Below are 23501 nucleotides of genomic sequence, written 5' to 3'. Positions count from 1 at the left end.
TCTGCTGTTATATTGCCCAGTCCGGCAGTCCGGTGTTGATTATGTTCTCGACTGTGTGATTTACAATATACCTGGATCATAAAATATATTTCACCACACTATGGCCTTCGGCTGCCTGTGATTACAGTAAACCAGGTGCTGTGCTAGTAACCAGAGGTTTACAATCACAGCTTCTGTGCAATAATTAACCACTTTCTCCCTGTCTGTCTGCCTATCTGTCCATCTAGTGCTAGAGAGAAAAATTTCCACCAGACAGACACGTGAAGAACTCATCAGGAAGGGTGTCCTTATTCCAGATCAAGGTGATTTCTTACCTTTTTTTGTGCCCAAAATGTTAAGTAAAATGATGCTGCTGATATGTTTAGATTATGTAAGTGTTTTGAATGTGTTCACTGTGCTGCGATGTTGCCTGGTTTAAGAGACTCTGCGCATATTTTCTCAAGTGTTGACCATAGAACAAGGAACAGATTCTTTTGGTTGGTTGAAACTGTAAATGGAAAAATAAAAGAGAACTGTTGGGAGTTACTGTAATTGCATAACCTTATCATGAACTCAGTAATGAAAGCAAAACTGTGTTAAACACTACTTACAACAAAACTCATTGTGTTGCTTTCAGTCGCTCTTAAAAATAAATAAATAAAAATAATGGTAGTTGTTTTTACATTGTGTAAGTGTAATGAAAATCAACCAATACACCAATAGAATAATGCTCCAAAATATCTTGGAATAAAATGTTTCCATTGACTTGAATTGAATGTTTGCATTGAATGTTAAGAAGGTTTTTTCCTTCTCCTTTAAAGCTCCTTTAAAGTCCCTGACATATCTAAGGCTTAAAAGCATTACAAAGATATGTTAAGTATTTATTACAAAAAATAAAATCATCTGCCTCTACATTACAAATATACACTATATTGACAAAAGTATTGGGACTCAAATTAAGGGTGTTTAAAAAATCCTGCTTTTGTTGGGGTAACTGTCACTACTGTCCAGAGAAGAAGGTTTTCTACTAGATTTTGGATTACATTCAGCATCAAGAGTGTTTGTGAGGTCAGGATGTTGGATGATCTCCACCCCACCTCATCTTCAACTCCCTGACTGATCCCCAGAAGTATTGAATAGAGCACCATCCATCATTCCAGAGAACACTGTTCCACTGCTCCACAGCTCAATGCTGGGGTGCTTTGTATCCCTCAAGCCCTGTCCTGAGAGAATCCTTTTCTATTGACAGTAGTTTTCTGCAGGCACTAGACAAGCTGTGTGTGTGCATTCGCACATATGTGTCAGCAGTGGCAGCAACTTGCAGTAGATGCATCCATTAGAAGGGGTGTCCACAAACCTTTGGACATGTAGTGTATACTTCTTGAAATAAAATCGCACTACGTTTAATGCATGTTAAAGTTAGCCTCTCTTCCTCTGTGATGGTATCATTTTTGAGTATTTAAGGTTTTGTAACAGCAGTGACTGTACATTTTAGGCTGTGGTTAAAGCTAGTGTTCAATTTCTCAGAGGATCCGGTAAACACAGAGACTTTGAATGGACATGCAGTTCCCAGTGGAGTTACTGAAGAGGTCAGAGTGGACATCGAGTCTCCAGACACCCTCACAGAGGAGAAGGCTGATCTGGTGCCAGATGCCAACGACACAGAAGGTAACAAATTTAGTTTTGAGTGCTTGTCTATGTGTGTTTGTGTCTTGCTGCTATGTTGTTGTGGGCTACGTCACTGTTGCACAAAACCCCATATCACTTAAATAGAAACTTTATAAGAGAAGGAGGACAATTATCTGCCGATACTGAGTACCGATACCAACTCTAAATTCCAGATAGAGGGCTATAAATCCTGATACTCCTTAAAAAGAACAGCATGTACTGGTTAAGGAACTGTACATTAGAAAAGTTTCAGAACTATGAAACATTGAAAATTTCCACAATACAGTGAACAATTATGGAGGCATAATCTCACTAAGCTCAACCAAACAGATTCTTTTGGTTTAAAACTGGTTTAAAATTCACATTTCATTACAAGTACATGTGTCTATGTAAAAAGATACTAAACTTCAGTGTGTGGCCTTAAAACAAGCTGCTTAAACTCAGCTTTTGGTTTTAGAACCAAAAACACCACATGGAAAGAAAGTGCCAAAAGTAGTAATATAAGTCATATAAGTATTGCTTTAGTAAGCTTCATGGTATCGGTTCTCTCCATTGCCGATTCTGTGTGTAATTGCCAATATTGGCGTCAGTACCGATACAGTATCGGTGCAACACTAGTTGTATGTGTGCTTCTTTTCTGAGTAAATCCCTAAGGGTATTCTATATCCTTTAAGTGAAAGTTCTTTGTGTGTGGCGAGACACAACTTCTCCCTACGTCTCACTAATCGAACAATTATTGGCATAGTCGTCCATAGCTGAAATATTGAGCTTTTTTGCAGAGAGGTTTTTGGTTGCTCCACTACGGCTGAGCAGTCAGGCCTGAATAGAGTACATGTCTGTTATTGTGGCAATTGCTACAGAATGATATACCATTTGCTAAAGTCGTTCACTTACACAGAACTTCAACCTTCCATGTCTTTCCCTCCCTCTGGGCTGTAACAAATTTAGTAGAATCAGAAACCATATTCTTTAGTGGATGATGCTGGATGGTCAGCAATCCAAAGCTTTCCCTTTACATCCAGCAAACGTTTAAAGCAGTAGTTCTGTCAAAAATGCTGCTAATTAAAAGCGTACCATCAGTAATGCATATGATAGCATTATGTAAAAGACCTCATGTTTGACAAGTGTATACTAGCTGTATTCATAGATAGCCACATTTACACATTAGTGTGAGTGAGCCATTCATTCAAGTCAGAGGAGGGAAGTGTTCACCAGTTCGTTTGGTTTATGCTCTGTTTGTGTGTACTTTGGTTTGTCCAGAGCACTTTGCACAGACAGATCATTTTAGGCTTCTGATAACATTTGGCAGTGGACTTGCAGGAAAGTGTCTTTCTGATGAAAAGCCTCCCTCTTGAAGCTTGAATGTTATTTGTTTTAATCCACTTTGAGCCTGTTAAGTTCATAAAGCACTACTTGCCAGGTCCACTGACTCACCCAAATTTGTAAGACTTTATTGCAATTGACATCATTACTGGTCCTCCCCAATCTCTGTCTGTCTCTCTGTCTTTCTGTCTGTGTGTCTGTCTGAGGCTCTGCCAGCTTTTCAGTTGCTAATGCGTTAGAGCACTGTGCTCCCCTCTGTGCTCCTGTAGAAAAGAAAGAAAACACGCAGAGCCCACAGGCCAGCGAGGCTGGAGCTCAGAGGACCACTGCGAAAAAACAGCAGCCCGCATCTGCCAAGCCCTCAGGTGGGGCTGCAGGGTCAGGGGGCAGGAAGGATGTCAAGACAGGGGGTAAAAAGTTGCCAAAGGGCACCAGTAAGCAGACCTCTGCTCCCCCACCCAAACAAACCCCCCGAAACACAACCCGTGGGAATGGTGAGTATCTGGACTTCAAATGCTGAAGGAGCATCGTGTTTGCATGTGTGGTGGATTCGCCGTGCATGGAAGAGTCCTGTTCATTGCCTTTCGTAATGCCCAGCCTTGTATTGTTGTTGCATCAGTCGCGCCACGTTAATATTGTCCCACAATAATGAGCCTTATTTTAAAGCCCTTGGGAACCTAATGATTGCTTTCTGTGATTGCTTTCTAATTAGGTTAGTGTTTGTCTTGTGGGCACACAATATGCATGTACAAAGTAGGCCCTATGAATAACTTTGCGTTATCTACTTTGACTTTACCAGAACTTGCTGAACCGTACATGATTCAGGTGTAATCCTGGAAACACTTGCATAAGCTTTGTCCTTACTGATGTAGCTTTTAGAAAAGCTGTGTTCCTGCTTGAATTTGTATACCCAGGCACTTTAAATACATGCTGTGATTTTTGATCAGATTGTTGTCCACGATGATGGAAATGTGTCTTCAATATGTTTCTTTTTGGCGTATACCAAACATTACCCACAGTAAAACATACACAACAACCCATAGTACAGTTCAGCTATATACAGTTGTGGTCAGAAGTACATATACTTATTATGGACATGAATGTCATGGTAATGTTGGGCTTTGAAATTATTTCATTTTAATAATTGAATAGAAAAAAATTTTCAGTTATAGAACAGTTAATACTTCAATAGAAAACAATAAGATTTTAGTGCACAAGTTCATTTTTAGGGTTCTCTAAAATCACCACATGGTCAAGACTATGCATACAGGGTATACGTATACATACATGACTTCTAATATTTGGTTAAATTACCCTTAGTTGACTTTTTGGTAGGCATCAACAAGCTTTTGACAGTATTATGCTTAACCATTCTACACAGTTGGTACAGTGTTCTTGGGGTTGAATGCCTAATCTTTTCTTCTCCAAACTTCTTTGTTTCATCTGACCACAAAATCTTTGTTCATGTGGTCAGCTACAAACGTTAGTCAGAAGGCATCGATTTTTGGAACAGGGGCTTCTTTCTTGGATGGCAGCCTCTCCGGCCATGGTGATGTAAAACTGTAGACAGTGACAGTGGTCTTCCAACCAGCCTGAGCTGGTTCTTGGGTTGTTCCTGACTATCAAACCAATTTACTCTCAGCTCAGGATGACCGTTTGGATCTTCTTCCAGACATTGTCAAAGTGGCCACACCTCCCAAACTTAAAACTAAACTTATGAATCTTGGAATATGCAATTGTTGTTCAAAAAGGGCTCAGAGACTTATGTAAAGTCTACAGTCATCCTTCTCAGATCTCTGCTGAGCTGTTTGGACGTTCTCATTGTACTGTGCGTTGGTCAGTTCAGTGAGTGCTGTCAGACAAACCCTTTTTATGTGGGTACAGAGAAGCGACCAGCTGTAGTCAATCATGATCACTAGCAGAAAGTTAGGAGGCCTTGGTCTTGGCAGGAAAATAAACTGAATAAATAATGTAAGCCTGTGTCGGTTTCAGAAAATCTAGTAAATGAAACCAGTGCTCCTAAATTTTTTTTTCTTCTTCAATAAAAGATGGACTTGAACTTCTAGATACAGAATGTATGTTGAATCTCAATCATTGTGTAACTTGCTATAACTATTAGATATTTACAATTGAATATTGCAAGTGTAACATAGGAAATTATCTATATGGTCAGTTTGAAAGGGTTTATTTTAGGTGCTCATTTAAAGAGTTTTGCTAAATAGGGAAATGAGGAAATGTGCACTACAGTGTGGACAGAGTACATCTATCACAACTTCTGCATTTTCACATTTGAGTATTATTACATGCTTGGACAAGCCTATGTACGGTGCTTTAAGTGTGATGTTGCAGCACAAGCAGGTTTATGAGTCATCCCTCCTGCTGTGCGCATATTCTGACGTTGGCTCGAGTGCATGACCAGTCTGGTGTCTTGCTGGTGCAGCCATGAGACTGCCTGCTTTCTGTGTGACATGAAGTAATTGCCCATAGAATGAGAACATATCTTGTGTGGCTCATGTCTTGCATGCTGTTTGTTCAACCATGTAGACTGCATGATTGTGTGTACTGGGAGGAGTAACTTCCTTTTGTTAAACAGCCTTTTGTTGTTTCTGGTAATGTGTCAAGCACCAGCAGCAGCCTATTCATCTACATGATTAGAAATTTCTCGCCTTCATTAACAGTTCATCCCCCACAATGAATGTCAATTTTTATTTTTAAGTTTGCATTCTTTACCTTTGCATGTGCATTATTTCAGATATAGCTCAGATTGGTCTTTGATCTTTGGCTTTATCATCCAAGTATAATAAATATATATCATATGTGGAGAGCAGAAATATTTGAGCTTGTTACAATCTATGTATTATCTGTTAAGATTTTCCCACTTGTTGTTCGGACAGTGCTGAATAGAGGCACCCATGTGATGCAACAGTCTAATGTGAATATTGGTCTACATGTGGTCAAGATTGTGAGCTCGGTACATAGCAGCGAGTCCAATGAAGCCTAATATGGTGTGATGCTAGCCGATGCTGGCTGTATAAGAGAATTTACAGTGGTGTTCTTCCAGCATGTTCAACTATCTTGTGAGGCTGTGTTTTATTAGCAGCTTGAAAAAATTTAGCCAGCTTGGCAGCATTGTGATATGAGCTACTGAGTGAGAACTGGCCAGTTGGCCAAATGATAATTGGGAAGATAAGTGGGGTAAAAAAAAAAAAGAATAATGTGGTATATGGTAAAAAAAATAACAGCTCTGATCTGAAATGTACATATCCAATTCTAACATAAAGGCATTGAATGATTTAAAGGATATAATAATGTGTATATGTACTGAACACCCACTAATAGTTACACATGTGCACTATATGACCAAATGTTTGTGGACACCCCTTCTAATAAATGCAGTTGTTCTCATGATGACACAGATGTGCAAATGCACACACTCAGCTTGTCTAGTCCCTGTAAAGTACTGCCCATACAGTACTGCCCTACTGGCACCATACCTAATGCCTTGCGTGGGCTAGAGTGGTATAAAGCACCCCCCACACACACCCAGTATTGAGCAGTGGACCAATGGACAATCATATCCTCACAGCAATGTTCCACAATCTAGTAGAAAGCCTTCTCTTGACAGTACAGACAGTTACTCCAACAAAAGCAGGATTACTCATTTTTTTAACACACCTGTTTTCAGAAGAAACAATGAATGAAGAGGTGTCTCAATACTTTTGTCCATGTAGTTTGCTTATATAGTGTTGTAGATTTTCAGTCTGGCAAAGAAATCTAGGGCACATGCAAGTGAAACAGAGAAGTTTATAACATTGATGAGCTTGTTAAAAAATGCAGCACACCAGTCTAGCAATATTTTGGTTTCCATCCAAATATATGTAAAGACCCAATGGATGTTAACAGTGTTTATGCTGTCTGTTCAGAATACAGCTATCCCTATAAATAATTCAGTAATATTAGAAGCTAGCCCAGCTGGTAATTATATGGCAATTGCATTACCATAGGGGGATATGCAGACTATAGCGTAAGACTCTATCAAATTACATGTGGTGCTTAATACCTGAGTTTAGATGATCATTTTAGCAGATAATTATTTGTCTAAACTTATATCATCCAAGTTAAAACATTCAGCCCCATTTCAGAGTCAACTGCCAAATACGGGGCTCTGAGTGGTCTAGTGGACTAAGACGCTGCCACTTTGATTGCTGGTTCGAATCCTAGGTCATGCCACTTGCCTTCAGCAGCCGGAATCCGAGAGAGCACAATTGGTCTCTCAGGGGTGGGTTGATGGCACTCCCTCCCCACGTTACTCTAGCACAGGTGTCTGTTATCTGTTGTGTCGGAGCTGGGGAACCTCGCTTTCCTACAAGTGCACTGCCTACTTAGTGGTGCTGCATCAGCAAAAGAGGCGGTGACTGGCTTCACGTGTTGTCTGAGATGTTCTAGTCTTCACCCTCCTATTGTTGGGGGCATTGTTGGTGATAGTGGGAGTTCACATCAATGGGGTTATTGGCCATATTGGGTAGAAATATCTACCCAAAACATTGAATAAGTTAATATTGAATAATTTAACAGCATGCCTGTGCTTTGTGTGAGAAATGCATTTCACGCTTGATTTAATGTTGTATTTGTTTGTCTTGACTTGAAAAAGCTGCCATTGTGCCTTTGACGTGTCATCTGACATCTTCAGCTCTGCTTCTGTCAGTACTCTTACAACAGTGAAAAAAAAAAACTGCTCTGTTCTCATTTATGACCCTTTTTTCACAGCCAAAGCTCCCAATCCTAAGAAAACCGCTGGAACACCTAAGAGTTCCTCTCAGGGCTCTGGACAGTCCTCAACAGCTGGTGCCAAGAACCTCAAGGATAGTGTCTCAGAACTGACTCCAGGAGAGACCAAGCATGGCAAGAAAACCAACCGGTCCAAGTCCCCCCAACCTCGTCCCAAAGCACCAGCTGACACGGACCAGGCTGGGAGAAGCACTTCCACAAAAGACCAAAGGAACGGGGCTGTGGCCTCCAGTGCAGAGGAGAAGGCAGTTAAGGAGACATCTCAGGTTTGTGAAGATACTGCTAAGCAGTCAGATTCCTCAGCAGAGACTGAGAGAAAGCAGCCCCACATAAACCAAGCCACAGAGGAGACCTCTTTCACGGAGTCCTCAAATGAACTTTCTTCAGACAACATAGGGGAGTCTCAGAGCGCCAAGAAGGAGACTGAAAAGGGGAAGGCTGCGGCAGACGGCGATCAACAGTGAGTATAGTTAAACCATCCTGCTCAATGACTACCTTTTGGCTACCCTTTAGAGGCTCATTCAGCTATTTTTGAGGCTGTTGTCTGTCTACTACATCTGCCACCTGTTATTACAGACAATTAATATGATAGGTTTTCATTTACATTTGAAAAGGAACAGCGAACATATTAAATCGAACCTCTACTCCCACTAAAAGCTGCTGGGCAGCCGCCGAGTTTGGGGAATAGGCAGTTATAATACAAAACAGAAAAACACAAATTCAAACCATAACCATTATGCCCCAACAGTCCAGTGAGAGAATGTCTTGATAATTTGATGACTTTCTGGTGCAGGTAAATATGAACCTATTGGCACATTACCTAATGCAAGATGTGGACTAAAATACTACAGCAGCAGGAAAACTGTAATCCACACTATAATGGTTCAATTATAATCCTATTATTTACACTATTGTAATCCGTGGTTCACATCAGGTCGGACTGTGTGGGAGGGCGATCCATTACACCACTCCCTGTGGCAATCCCCTCTTTGTGCATGGAGGCACCATTATTGATTATTGAGAATTGGTCATTGCACCACTGCACTGTTTTCCTACATGATAGATGTCACTGTCTGTGCACAGACTTGTCCTTGCTGCCGACAGAATCCTTACAGCAGTTCTCCAAAATCTAGTAGAAATCCCCTTTGCTGGACAGTAGAGACAGTTACTCCAACAAAACCAAATACCTTTTTTCTGTTTTGGAAGAAACGATGAATGAGCAGGTGTCCCAGTACTTTTGTCCATATAGTGTACTGTGAATACATGTATACTGAATCAAATAAAATGTTTGCTGTTACCAGTTGTGTGTATAAAAAGATTGAAATAAGGAAAACATTTGGTTTACTTAAGTCTAACTAGGCCTTGAACACCTCGACCGTCTGGTGATGTTAACATGGTAACGGGTTTCTCCAACACTATTCAGAGTTTGGCTTTACATGTGATGGGGTGATTTATAGTTTCCTGTGGTGTAACCCTAGGCAAGACTGTTGTCATGCTGTCATGACAAACCCTACTTGTATATGGCACATAATGACTGGCACATAATGACGGGCACATAATGACTCACACGGGTCTCTCAACTCTTATCTAACAATGTTAATGAAAGAGCATATTGCTTGGAGGGGGTGTACAATAGTAATATCATATAAAATACACCAAAGCACCGATATCACACATAAATTCAGTTGGCTGTGAGTGCATGATTGTAAGCGTGACCCGAAGTCTTTTCTGTTTGCTTTTGGTTTATAAAGACCTTGTGGAGTCACTCTCCTGTGTTTGGCATGTTGCAGGACTGAAGCAACCCGGAAACCACAGGGGGTCAATGTAGAAAATCCAGGAGTGACCATTATTCCTGATACCGTTCGAGAGACTCAGTCCACTGATTCAGACTCAGATGGGCCCGTACTGTACAGAGATGAGGAGGAAGAGGACGAAGAGGATGAGTATACCTCCAGTATGTACTTTCATAAGTAGGATGTATAGTACACATTATTAGGATCACTGTTGCAATGGAAAATAGGATCCCAGTGATTTTAAGCCTGCCATGATTGTTGGTGTCAGACAAGCTGTTTTTAGCATTTCTATAACTACTGAGCTACTGATGAATTTTCATCACCACAGTCTGTTTACTCAGAATTTCACACAGAGTTTACCCGGTGAGTGGAAGTTTTGCACACAGAAATGGCTTGTTGATGATGGAGGTCAGCAGAGAATGGACAGAGAAAGGCTCTAGTAATTCACAGTTGTGTGTATGATTGTGAGCAGAGAAACATCTCAGAATGCTCAACACATCAAACCTTGAGGCAGATGAGCTAAAATCAGCAGACCAACTTCGGGTTCTACTTCTGTCAGCTTCAGGGCTGCACCAGGCTCACCACTGGACATTTGAAGACCGGGAAAAAAGTAACCTGGTCTGATGAGTATGAATATCTGCAGAGTTGCACAGATTTTAGGGTCACAAATTCGTGCAAACAGCATGAATCCATTAACCCAACATGTTCTGTGTGCACTCCAGGCTGGTGGAGGATTTGTAATGATGTGGGGAATGTGTCTTGGGCATGCTTTGAGCCCATTGATACCAATCAATCATTGCTTGGTCAAATTGCCCCACCTTTGTCCAGTCTAACTCAAAACATTGTTTTGTTTTTTTTAACCTTAATGCTGTAATACAGCACATATGTAGAGCGTGGCATCATTTATTGCCACCAAGTGTGCAGATGAAATGAGAGTGCTTGATCACTGAGCTCTAAAGCATTTGCATGCTAGCACACACCAACTTTAAATATCTGTGTTACGATCTTGTAAGTAAAACCCCAGTACACTTTCAATCTTGTTTATACTTCTGAATGTTCAGGTTTTTTTTTTTTTTCCCCATCTACTGGCATCAGACTTCTGGCATCTTCTCTTACTTATTTAAACAAAGGATGCATTGCCAGAAAAAAAGCTTCAAGCCTATAACTGCTGAAAAGATGTATGTAGTGACTTTTACAGGTCACTATGTGTTCTCTCGCTTTGTGGCCTCTCTTGACCTCTTTCTACCACTCTCTCTTTTTTTTTTTACCCTCACTCTCACTTTATAACATTTTAATGGTGGCAGAATGCAAGTGCCTAAAAGAGATTAGAATGAATATTTGTTTCCACAGGTTCTCTTGCCAGCAAAATCCGCCGCAGAGACACGCTTGCAATCAAACTCGGCAACAGGCCCAGCAAGAAGGAACTGGAGGAGAAGAATATTCTTCCAAGGACTTCTGAGATGGAGAGACAGGAACTGCGGCAGCAGATCGGCTGCAAACTAGTGAGGTGAGGTTGCCCCAGCACCTGCAGAATAGTTCTATTTCAGCGTAACTGAGAACTCTCACATCTGGGGTCACTATTGATTATATTAGCAGTCTAGAAATGTACTATGGTTGCATTTGCTTCCAAAGATACTAAAATACAATATATCAGAAAATCACTAAGGTTCATTTAAGCATTGAGTTTCTTCCCCCTCTATTTATTGAGCCTATTTCGGTAATCTTGGCTGCTCTAGTCAATTACTAATGTCTGCAAACTCTTACGGTGGCACATTAGTACAATATATTTTAGAAGCTTTTGTTATAAAATAGTGTAGCCCAAGCACCTGGTTTTATTTCTGCAGCACGAAACTGTGACGAAACTAAAAAAGACTATGTATGGTTACCCTGCTCAACACAGACCTGATCTTTTGACTATTCCGGATTTGGATTCACCCAAGTTGTGTTTTTCCAGCCTTGTACTTGTCAAACATCTTCTCAGTAACTTTTCTTTTAGTGCTCAGTATTTATGGAGTCACTTTCTTGCCAGTACTCTTAATGTGATTTGCCATTAGCACTCTGATCAGTCCATTGGCTCGTCTTCCCTCTCTAGGCGTCTGAGTCAGAGACCCACGACTGAAGAGCTGGAGCAGAGAAACATTCTGAAACGTGAGTAAACACTTGTTTTCCTTTTCAAACTGAAAGGACACCATCACATTGATATAGCCTCCAAAATCTGTTTGTTGATGGTAAAAAGGTTTTAATGTTTGCTTCCACTTAGCCTTGCTTCTAGCTTGCAGAGGCTGCTGAGTAAATGCTTGGCACACACACTGACGTCTGATTAAAGATGTAGGAGTTTGGAATCTCAGACTACTTCCAACTGTAGTAATAAATTTGTGTTGGTGTGATGCTACAGTTTGGATTTTGCTACTGAGCTGAGCTGTACTGAGTAGTGTCTTTTGAAGCACTGACAGATCTGGCATGTCTTGCAGATTTTTCTTAATCATTTTATTTTTCATTTTAATCTTTAATCCACCAAATGGTTGTAGACAGGTTTTGTAAAGTAGCTCTGGGTGCTTATCAGATCCTCTAACTTGAGAGTGCAAATTACCAGTATACAGTATATTATTGTATATCAGTCATACAAAAACCTCCAAACAATAGAAAAAAAACAATCACCTTTAAATAAGAAGAGGAAAAAATCTTAGTTGAAACCAATGTAGAAGGGGTGGGCAGGTTGACAAATATTTTATCATATTGTAAACAACTTTCAAACAGTTCTTATTGTGATACACAATATACTCTTTACAGTATACTCTGAGCATATGAGAATATCAGTGTATAAAGAACTCTGACCAACATTACTGCTGCTGCTGTTAGTATTCTTTCCAGGCTGTCTGTAATTGGTATTAATATGTGTACTATGATGCACTATATGGCCAAAAGCATGTGAACAACCTTCCAAATTATTTAGTTAAGGTGTTTCAGCCACATCCACACCCATTGCTAACAGGAGTTTAAAATCAAGCACACAGTCATGAAATCTCCATAGACAAACAACAAACATTAGAGTGGGTCATTCTGAGGAGCTCAGTGACGTAAAACATGGCATTGTCATAGGATGCCACCTACAAGTCAGTTTGTGACACTTCTACCCTGCTAGATCTCAGGTGCTGTGAAATATTGGGATCATTGTTATGATGGAACAACAATAGCTCAGCTATGAGAAACTTTGACAACACTCAATCAACTTGGTCAACAAGCACAGAAGATGGAAAAAGCGCAAAATTGCCTCTATATGAAACATCAGCACCATAACTGCATCTAAGGAGCTTCATGAAATGGGTTTCCATGGCCAAACAGTTGCATACAAGTATAGGATCACTATGCAAAGTGGCAAGCGTTGGCTAGATTGACCTAATCACGTCACCATTGGACTCTGGGGTGTGATGAATCATGCTTTACTATTTGGCGGTCTTGTGGACGAGTTCAGAAGATGCCAGGAGAATGCTTCCTTCCAAACTGCATAGTGCCAGCAGTAAAGTTTGGAGGAGGAGGAATAACTTGGAATAGTCTTGAACTGTTTTTCAGGGTTTGGGCTTGGCCCATTTATTTCCAGTAAAGGGTGATGTTAATGCTGCAGCACACACAAATATTTTCGACAGTTATAGTCTGTTCCATAAGTAAGGCTTTCCCAAAATTGGAAATAATTATAGTTGGGTCTATGGACAGTATCGTTTTTAGTAATTTTGCCTCTATACACCACTACAGTGGATTGGAGTTGGAAATCAAGATTTGATAGACTTTTCAACTTGAATTTATGTGGTTTAACAGATAAATTGCATTAACTATTTAGAAAATACACCTTTTTTTACATGTTCAAAAGCAGTTGGACAATCTAATCATTCTAAATACATTGATTTTAATACTTCAAATCCATTGCAGTCTGTGACTGCCTGAAGTCTGAAACTCATGGATATTATCAAATGTTAAGTTGCCTTTCCCATTCCTTCACTGCAGTTGCCTTCAGTTAAAAAAAAATATGGGATGAGTTCAGACTGATTCTGTCATTTAAGAACATTGCATTTATGTGCCTAAAGATCTAAAAGGTCTTGTTACTTGTGTGATATGTTTTTGGTCATTATTCATCTGTAGTGTGAGGTGCCATTAGTGTTGGCAGCCATACATGTTCCTGACATAACAGTGCCTTCACCATGATTGACAGATGATGTGGTGTTGCTTTGGGTCAAGAACCCTTTCTTTCCTTATTTATATTCTGTTTACTCTTGGTTTCATCTCTCCAAAGTCCAAATCTTGTTGCAGAGCTGGGTGTTTTTGTTGGGTTTTAATCTTACCTTTCTCTTCTTCAGAGTTACCAGTGGTTTACATCTTGAAGAAAACCAGTATTTACTTTAATATGGGCATCTCTTGATTGTAGACCTTGACAATGATACACCTACCTCCTCAAGAGTGTTTGACTTGACTAGATGTTAAAGAAGGTGTTTTTCATTGCCAAGGAAAGAATTCTGCATCCATCTGCTGTAGTGCTGATCTGTGGTTATATATATTAGGTGTTGCTAAACTCACCTGTGCATTCCTTCTTTTTTAAGAATATTGACAGTTCCCAAGAACTGCTTCCAAATACAAATTCATCGCTTGGAATACACTTCAGATCTTTTAGCACATGAACTTGTCATGGAATAATGAGGGAACAGGGTACACCTGGCCATGGAAACTCAATTGCAAGCCAGGCGTCATCATATTTGGACTGAATGGGCGTGAATTCCCACAGATGCATGCCAAAATCTTGCGGAAAGCCCTGCCAGAAAAGTGGAGGCTGTTGTAGCTGTAAAAGGGGGCCAAATCCATACAAATCTATGGTTTTGCACATTGCTTTACAATTACACCAATACCATAAACCACACCCATGCCCACAATATAAACAGTTCTTGAACTGAAAAGCACAGCAAAAAAGCCTCAGCGCCTCTACAAAAACAAAACTAAAGAAAAGAACTATATTGATGCAGAAGCCACCTTTTATTATTTGTTAATCACTTAGGGAAACTATACACACCAAGGCTTCAGACACGTGCATACCGGCACAAACGCTATAGGCTTTTATGCTTGACGCACCATGAATTTTAAGCCATTTGACTGTGTCTATGATCTCTCATAGAGGGGTCGTACAAATGCCTGTGGAGTTGTACCTGCTCTGCAAGAGCTTCTTCAATTTTATCCATTTTGAAAGAAGCATGTTGCACTCCAAGTTACAAAAATCTGGAGGTGCACGACCATGCACAGGACCAACACACAGTGTGCAAGCACAGCAGTTGTGTAATTTTTAGCATGCCAGTTGCGATGCATCAAGAATAAACCTAGCTTAGATCTCCTGATCTGTCAGCAATCTCCTGCTGTAACATTCCAGCATCCAAGAAGCCAAACACGGATAGCACCTGTAACAGGTATGGGAATAGCAAACAAAGGCCGCCACATTCACTGTTTGTGTTGCACACAGATGGAATTTGACATCTGACTTTAACCCATCCATGCAGTGAACACACACACACATACATACTAGTGAGCAAACACACACACCGTGGACAGTTAGCACACATGCCCGGAGCAGTGAACGGCCTCCGCTGTGGCGCCTGGGGAGCAGAGAGAGTATGGGGCCTTGTTCAGGGGAATAACAGTGGCCACTTGGCAAACCCAGGTATGGAACCCACAACCCCGTCATCAGTAACCCGGTGCTCTAACCACTGAGCCATTTTGGGGTATTGCTTGACTGTTGCACTCCCTTCTTAAAGATGGCTCCACAATGTTGCTTAAATACAAAAGAATGGATCTCTATAGTCTAAAGTCAGCTAACCAGTGAATCCTCACTCTCCGCTGGTAAACCTGTATGATCTCTGAAGACGCTAAAGCTCTTTCTACAGAGTTGCTCTGAATAATAGGCTCCTATGGGTAAATGATTATTCACTTGTTGAGTGTCATTTTGTAATTTTTTTATGTAGTATTTATTACCTAATTCTTTAGTTAATAAAATGCAGTCAAATTAAACATTTAAATGCATCCATGTCAATTAATACTTTTCAGCGAGTGTGTCCCAATTGCGTACTAATACTAACTAGTTTTTGAGTAGGATATGTAGGATAGATAAGTGTCAAAGTTGAGTATACAGAAATATTCAAAGTATACATTTCGAACCAGTTGGTTTTTCATTGTGGTTATGATGGATACTTATTATCTGAAACAATTATTTGAAAAATGGTAGATGCAAGTACAGTGGCAGTGCCGGCTGCAGCAACATCACTTCCAGTTAGTCAAAAAAAAAAACAGGTTAGTATATTTATTCTTACATTTCCATTGAATGCATTTAGCAAATGCTCTTATCCAGAGCGACTTACACAAGTGCTTTGCTGTTTATTCTGAAAATACACTTAGCTAGTTTGTATCAGCTAGGATTACCTAGGATTAGGATACCACAAAGTTAGACGCTTAGTATGGAGTCAGTATGAAGACCACAGTACTCAACACTACACTTCGCCCAAGTGCTTAGTGTATTAACCTGCCAACCTGCGAAACCCATACTATTAAGATCAGTATATAGTATAGTATACCTTATAGTATTAGTGTGGAATGCAGCCAGTGGCTTATGGGTGTTACGCACACTTCTGGAGGTCTGGAGGTGGTGTATATGTTGTTTGTACATACGAAAAGTAACAATTTGCACACATTCATTCTGCTCGCATGTCATGAATGAGGCCCATTGGGTGTACACATACAGGCAGTGTTGAGCATCTTAAAAGGTCTGAGTAATGCTGCTTTCACATATCTACAGTTTACAGTACCAAGAAAAGTGAAGCACTTGGTTAGTTGAAAAGTATTGTCAAAAGTGCCCTGTTTCCTAAGCACTGAAGAAGATGGATTTAGCGAGTTGGTGGGTCGTTAATACTGTTTGACGATGGCAGAAACAAGCAACGTGTCTGTGTAGTCTTGACTTCCCAAATAGCTGGTGCACTCAGACAGTGTATTTAAGCCAGAGGCTGAGAACAAGTTTCACCTTACGTTCATAGAACGACATCTAGCCTGTGAGTCACTGTCTGTCTGGTTTCTCCTGTATTTCCACTTGTTCACAGGTTCATTAATGAGTGTTGAAAGTGAACCCCTTCATTAAAACACTTAACCCTATGTTTATTATTAGGTTTTTAGCCTTAATGTGGAAATTATTATAAATCATTTGGTAATCGTTTACTCTAGCACATTCTAGTCTAGTCTCTAGTTCCACAGATTTTTGTTTTAGGGTTTGTGAATCTGATTCTGATTGTGGCAGTAATGTAGTTATGAGAGGTTAAATGGTTAGCTTTCAGTTGCAACGCTCTAAATCAGATTTACATTTACATTCAAGGCATTTAGCAGACGCTCTTATCCAGAGTGACTTACAAAAATGATTCGCTGTTTACTGAAGAATAACCTCAGCTAGTTTGAATAGATTAAAAATTCAAAGATACCTCTAAGCTTTAGACATTACTAAACACAAGTCAATACAGAGACCATAGTACTCTACTATTCGCCCAAGTATTCTCAGAAGAGGTGGGTCTTCAGTCTGTGTTTGAAGACAGTGAGCGACTCTGCCGTTCGGACACCCAGGGGAAGTTCATTCCATTCGTTCCACCACTTTGGTGCCAGGACAGAAAAGAGCCTGGTCGCTTGTCTTCCGTGGATTGTGAGGGATGGCGGGTCGAGCCGAGCCGTACTTAAAGCTCGAAGGGCTCTAGGTGCAGATTGGCTTTTGACCATTGCCATCAGGTACGGAGGGGCTGGTCCAGTCCTTTCTAGGCTTTGTAGGCCAGCGTCAAGGTTTTGAATCTGATGTGGGCAGCAGCTACAGGAAGCCAGTAAAGAGAACACAGCAGTGGAGTAACATGGCTGAAAATTTCAGAAAAATTCAGAAATTTCAGAAAATCAGATGCTTCCTTATTTTATGATGGGTATTATCTATTTTCAAAAAGTAGCTTTAATTAAAATTCTCTGTGAAATAGGTTTAGTATGTTACACGTCTTGATTTTTTTTTTTTTTACATAAATCTAGCTTACATTGCGCAACTTTTGGGCACCCCTTGACAAATCACACGTTTTTGCAGACACTGCACTTCTACTTCACGTGTACAATAATGTTTATTAGCTTATTTTAATATATTGGATGGGAGGACATGAACAGCAGAAGTAATAGCACATAAAGTTGTAGCTATATTTTATGTTAACTTTTGTTTACTATGTAAAATTCAACATCTAAATAAACCTGTGCTCTAAAACGTTCAAGAAATGTCATCTTCAAGCTGGTTCCCTGTGTAGAGGGCGTGTCACTTATTTTAAGTTGTTTGTTCACAGGTGTCCAAACATTTACATAAGATCACATATTCTTGTGAAATGTAGTTGAGGCATTAATTTGTCTGCTCTTATGTCACTGCAGAGAAGAATGAGGAGGAGGAGCACGAGGCCAAGCAAGAAATTAAGAGGCGGCTTTCCAGGAAGGTACATACTTTAACAATCTGCTTCTCTTTCATGTTCAAAATCACATTTTCCAACTAATTAAATATAGATTACCTTGAAATCTTGCAATTAAAAAAAGGTTTAACCCCTTAAACCTGCAGGGAATCGTATTTAGGTACTTTCTTACATTCCTCACTCTTATAATGCCATAACATCATTTTTAGATGTATATCGTTTTTAAAAAATAGTTGAGGAACAATATGTGTTAAGATTAATAAGTGAAAAGTAAACCTAGAGTTTAAAATGTCTTCGGAGACTGACGCAGTGTTATTTAGATGGAGAAGAGAGAACTTGTGGTGCACTGCTCCATCTGGTGGATGTAAATATGTAATCACATTACAGGACCGAACTGTGGTATAATTCATCATAAAAGCTATCAAATAATGTTAAAATATAAATTGAATGTGACCAATTAAGTAGTTTTATTATTATTATTATTATTATTATTACTGTTATTAATTAATTAATTAATTCATACATTTATTCATTTATTTATTTTTTATTATTATTTACTTATTTATCTATATATTTATTTATTGGGCAGCAGTACCAGCCTGAACAGAGTGGCTCATTTGTGCTGCTGTGAAGATGGGCTTAACAGTTCTGGGTAACTTAGCGCTTACCTGTGGTATAATGTATCAGAATGTTAAAAGTAATGTTTCCCTTTTGTCTGTAGCTGAGCGTCCGGCCCACAGTCGCTGAGTTGGTGGCCAGGCGGATCTTGCGTTTTAACGAATATGTGGAGGTGACTGATGCGAAAGATTATGATCGCCGTGCTGACAAACCCTGGACCAGGCTGACCCCTGCTGACAAAGTAGGCCATTATCCTGTTCACTTGCGTTTCTTTATGAAATAATTATGGAGTGCTTGTAAATGGAGGCTAGAGAACCGGTCATTACACATTGGTTAAGAGGGAAGCAGCAGGGGGCACACAAGTGTCTTGATTTTCCGTGATGAAGAACTGATATCCAGCCCAGGCTGGGAAAAGACCCACTCGCACACTATACATTCTCCTTACTTATTAGATGGCAAGGGTAAGTATGTAATTCTTTGTAATTAATATTTGAGAACTAAATACTACATTTTGAGGACACTTAACCACTTAAGAAAAACTACGTTGCTCGGCTTATTTTATTACAGTTGAAGATGCCATATAATTGATTTATTGAGGATTTTAAGTTGTGTTGATGTGCAGATATGCTATATGTCCAAATGTTTGTGGACACCCCTTGCAATGACTGCATTTAGATTATTTAAGTTGCACCTGTTGCTGACACACAAGTGCAAATGGACACACATACTGCTTCTCTAGGCCCAGTAGAGAAGTACTGCCAATAGATTAGGACTCGTTGGAGCATATGAACATGAACCTGTTGGCACCATGCTTAATGCCAGGTGTTCCAATACCTTTGGGATGAGTTGAGGAGTTGGGGATTGAGTGCGCTGAGGATTCAACACCCTGACCATACTAATGCTTGTCACTGAATGCAATCAAACACTCACAGCAGTAAACCAAAATCTAGTTGAAAGTAGAAACAGTAACTTCAGCAAAAGCAGGATAAACTTTTTTTTAATACCCTTGCTTTCATAAGAAACAATGAATGAATAAATGAGTGAGTGTCCCAATACTTTTGTCCTTATAGTAGATGTGACTTTGGTTGGGGTGAAAAACGTTTATAACCCTATGATTTGGCTGGATTTGACAGAATTAAAACATGTTTTTTTTATAGTTGACTCAGGAATAATTTGATAAGCTCTGCCCTGATTGGCTGGTTTACAACACTGCAAAGGGGGGGGGGGTCACACAGAAGCCGCATGGCACAGCATAGCTTTGTGTTTAGCATTGTCCTCTCTTTTCTGTAGGTGATAAAGAAATGTAAAGGACAGTTTGGGTAGCGTTAGCTTTAAGAAATGGGCTGGGCGTATAAAAAAATGAGGGGTGTACATAAAATTAGTCCAGCATTGTTTGTGTTTTACAGAAGTTCATTTCCATGCACCCAACAGAAAATGATTTATTGAGAAATGGTCTATTTTTTCAGCATTGTTCTACTGTGGAGTTTTCTTTTTGCTCATATGCAGATCACTGTAGAGTGAGTATGAGTAGAGCTGTAGTCAGAAAATACAGGTTCAACAATTTTTCTGAGATGCCACCTACTGACTAAAAGCTTTTTTTTGCTTTTATTTATAATAAACAGACTCTCTTATGTGTGTTCAGCTGTCCGTCATAAATTGGGTTGGGTTTGCTGTTTTGCATGTTGAGAAAATACAGTCTGGGAGGAATTTACCTGTACAAGCAATGTCTCTTGATACAGATGTCAAACATAAATTAAACTAATAAAAAAAATTAAAAACAAAAAATTTTGATCTTTTTGTCTCACAGGCTGCTATACGCAAGGAACTTAACGAGTTCAAAAGCAAAGAGATGGAAGTTCATGAAGAGAGCAAGCAGTTTACCAGGTGAGTCGGTTGCTTAGTAACTCTAATAAATCTGCTTTCATTATGGGCTGGTTTATGCACAGAGATTAAGGGTGTCTTCACACTAGCATTTGTTTCTGGACCTGAAAGTGCTTGTTTTGAGAGTTTGGTATGTTTGGTCAAATGTGAAAGCCATTTCTGAGCCCAGGATTGGCCCAACAGTTGTTTTCCTGTAATCAATAGTCTGGGGTTTGCTTCAAGCGGACTCTAGTGCGGTGAGCTGCACATGATGCTATCCACTCCCGGTGCTGCCTGTGGAGTCATGTGACTGCTTCAACCTAACACCTGCATGGCTAAAAACCTTCTTCTTGGAGAACTTGTTTGCTGGTGTTTCTGCACAGTGAAAGGCCATGACTCCAGAAATCACTGTTCTTTACTGCTTGAGTGTTTGTATCTAAGGAAAAACAGTAAAAGGATGAATCTGAATGTGTCCTACTATATTTCAAAAATTAGCGCAGAAAAGTGATGTTTGAAATTGAAATCTGTAAAAGCATCTGTGTAAACGCAAACCAGTGATAATGAGCCCCCCCCCCTTCCCAAAAAAAATGAGCCCAGAATCGGTCCTGGATGCGACTTTGTGTATTCGGGACAATTGTGAAAACACCCCAAACCCATTATCTTTTCTTTTCAATTGATTATTCACCTCCATTTCTAACATCCAATTCAGTGCAGAATTATGACACTAAATAAAACATGGCTGCCTTCACAAGGCTGGAGTTATTTGCTAGCTTCTAACTGAAATGGTCTGTTCCACCTTAATTTCCACCTTACATTCTGGCACCCATAGCTTCTGTATCATTTATGTCTTTTTAAATTATAATTTCAGACTTTTTATATCAGTCAGATCCAGTGAATCTGTGAACTAAAGTCACTACTTTATAAAAAAGTGGCTATAATAATAAAATAAATACCACAGTATTCATGACCTGATCCTGTCTGCACAGTTACTGTCTGTTAATTCCCCACATCATTCTACACACGATGTACAGCTGAGCTGTTGAGTAACAGTCCCACTCTAGAACTCGCCACTGCTTGTGCCAAATAAACTCACTCTGTGCAGACCGTCACAGACAGACAGACAGAACTCTATGAGCATCATACCAATCCCAAAATGAATTAGGTTGGATCTGTATTTAATAGGAATTTTTGGCTTTTAACAAACTAATGAGGGAATGCCAAGAAGGGGAGCTTGTTTCCCCATAAATGTTGGTTAGGTCTGCTTCCACAGCTCCATACTGAGACTAGTGCTAAAATAAGAGTCTGCTCCCTCTGTGCCTTGGCAGGTTCCATCGGCCCTGAGGCGGTTTCTACCGTGAGCTTTCTGGACTGCCGCCTGCGCTGGGCTCTCTCTTCCTGTCCCTCCACTACGCTTCCTGCTGCGGGGCCAACAGTTGGGCTCCTGTTGCACACCGGCTCTCCTCTGGCGCTGGCGGCGCTCCGGCTGGCCTGTCTCAAGCCATCACCGTCATCTGCCCGGGGGAGCGGAGTACAGCTGAAATGCAGAGACACAAAGAGAGAGACTGCTGGACAAGAACAAATGTGAACGCAGACAGGTGCCTTGGTCTGTCCTGGGATTTTTGCTTTTTCCTTCATTTGTTTTGTTGGTTTTGTTATATTTTTGCACACACTAAGGACAAGACTTTTTTTGTGTTTTTTTTTTATTTTTTTTTATTTACCATGACCATCACCGAAGATTCACATTTTGCCTCAGGCATACGACATAAGGGACAAATGAACCATTGTTGTGTATCCAAATCTACAGTGTGCCGAGGACGTTGATTTTTGTATTTTCAGCTGTTTTTTAAAGCAGTATTACAGCGTCGAGTCCCATAATAGCTCTGAATATTCATGCATGTGAAAAGCATTTACGAAATCATATTCACCTAATTCTTACCATTACTTTAAATCAAGCGTAAAACGCTTGATCGTCTAGTTCTTATTATATACCCAGACTGGTAGCATCCATAACAGTAAATCAAACTTGTTTTTCTGTTACATTAAAGTAGCAGTTTTATGTTTTAGGCCACATTGAATCATATGTATAACTGTTGTTCAGGAAAAGACCAAATGCAGTCTATGTTGTAACACTGCTGTTTACTTTTTTAATGCCATCACAGCCCTCTGGTTTTACAGTTGCAGTCTCCATTGATTTGGCTATTAGTGGAATACTTGTGCATAAACAGGGTCAATACACAGGCTTTAGTTTAAAGTTGCAAAACTGGACCCTGAAAAACAAGCTGAAAGTTTATTCCTCATAAACTGAAACAACACCCTCATGCTACATGCCAGGTTTATAAGAAGGCAAAAGTGACTAACCTTGCATAACCTGGGTTGATTTATTTTTTTTTTGTTGCATGTTTTCTCAACAAATGGAACCTCATTCTTTCACTTCTTCTGATCTGGACCACTTTGTGTGTTTTTCAGAACATGTGAAGCTAGTCAGGTAAAAAAGGTGGATTTGACAAAACCACAAATCCATTGTACACATTATCTTTTCAGTAGAAATATAGCATTGTTACATTATATTGTCAGATGCTGTGGGATCAAACATAGAACATATCTAATGTCAGAATGATGTTACCAGACATGTGAGATGGTGAGAGTATTATTTTATCATTGCAGACACGTCCTGGAAAATGTTTAAATTATTTTTAATCAGTTGTTGTACAGAATGTGCATATTATACATGTGAATACATCTATTATGTTGTGTACTAGACTCTTTAGTGCTTTACTATAGTCGCATGTTTTAAATGGCGTGTTTTCTTTTGAGCAAAGTGAGCAGCACTTTTCTACATCTACATTCTCAAGCTAAAGGGGGTTGGACATGTTACCACCATGTAAAACTTGCATCATTAGAATCAAGAACTAGCAGTGTCAGGTTACGATGGCTGTTTATGATTATGTTCAGGATGAGACTTTACATAAATTTGTACACAGTAAGG

The 23501-nt window shown here is 39.8% G+C and overlaps 1 protein-coding gene across 4 annotated transcripts in view; it reads left to right on the top strand.

The window, feature by feature from the left end:
- The window catches only part of phactr2 (phosphatase and actin regulator 2), a 56158-nt gene extending 32888 nt beyond the window's left edge, over window positions 1–23270 (top strand). For 3 of the 4 annotated variants that reach the window (XM_072678424.1, XM_072678426.1, XM_072678425.1), the window contains exons 3-13: window positions 228–302; window positions 1507–1647; window positions 3240–3464; window positions 7738–8218; window positions 9549–9712; window positions 10902–11058; window positions 11644–11699; window positions 18003–18064; window positions 18759–18896; window positions 20463–20539; window positions 21841–23270. In XM_072678424.1, coding sequence (XP_072534525.1) covers window positions 228–302; window positions 1507–1647; window positions 3240–3464; window positions 7738–8218; window positions 9549–9712; window positions 10902–11058; window positions 11644–11699; window positions 18003–18064; window positions 18759–18896; window positions 20463–20539; window positions 21841–21856 — 1592 coding nt within the window. In that variant the 3' untranslated portion in view covers window positions 21857–23270. The remainder of the gene's footprint in view (window positions 1–227; window positions 303–1506; window positions 1648–3239; window positions 3465–7737; window positions 8219–9548; window positions 9713–10901; window positions 11059–11643; window positions 11700–18002; window positions 18065–18758; window positions 18897–20462; window positions 20540–21840) is intronic. The other variant, XM_072678427.1, reaches the window with a different exon arrangement.
- The last annotated feature ends 231 nt before the right edge of the window (window positions 23271–23501 follow it).

This window comes from Salminus brasiliensis, chromosome 4 (genome assembly GCF_030463535.1).
Source record: "Salminus brasiliensis chromosome 4, fSalBra1.hap2, whole genome shotgun sequence".
Lineage (NCBI taxonomy): Eukaryota > Metazoa > Chordata > Actinopteri > Characiformes > Bryconidae > Salminus > Salminus brasiliensis.
The sequence above is the reverse complement of the archived record's forward strand: the minus strand, read 5'-3'. Positions and strand labels throughout refer to the sequence as shown.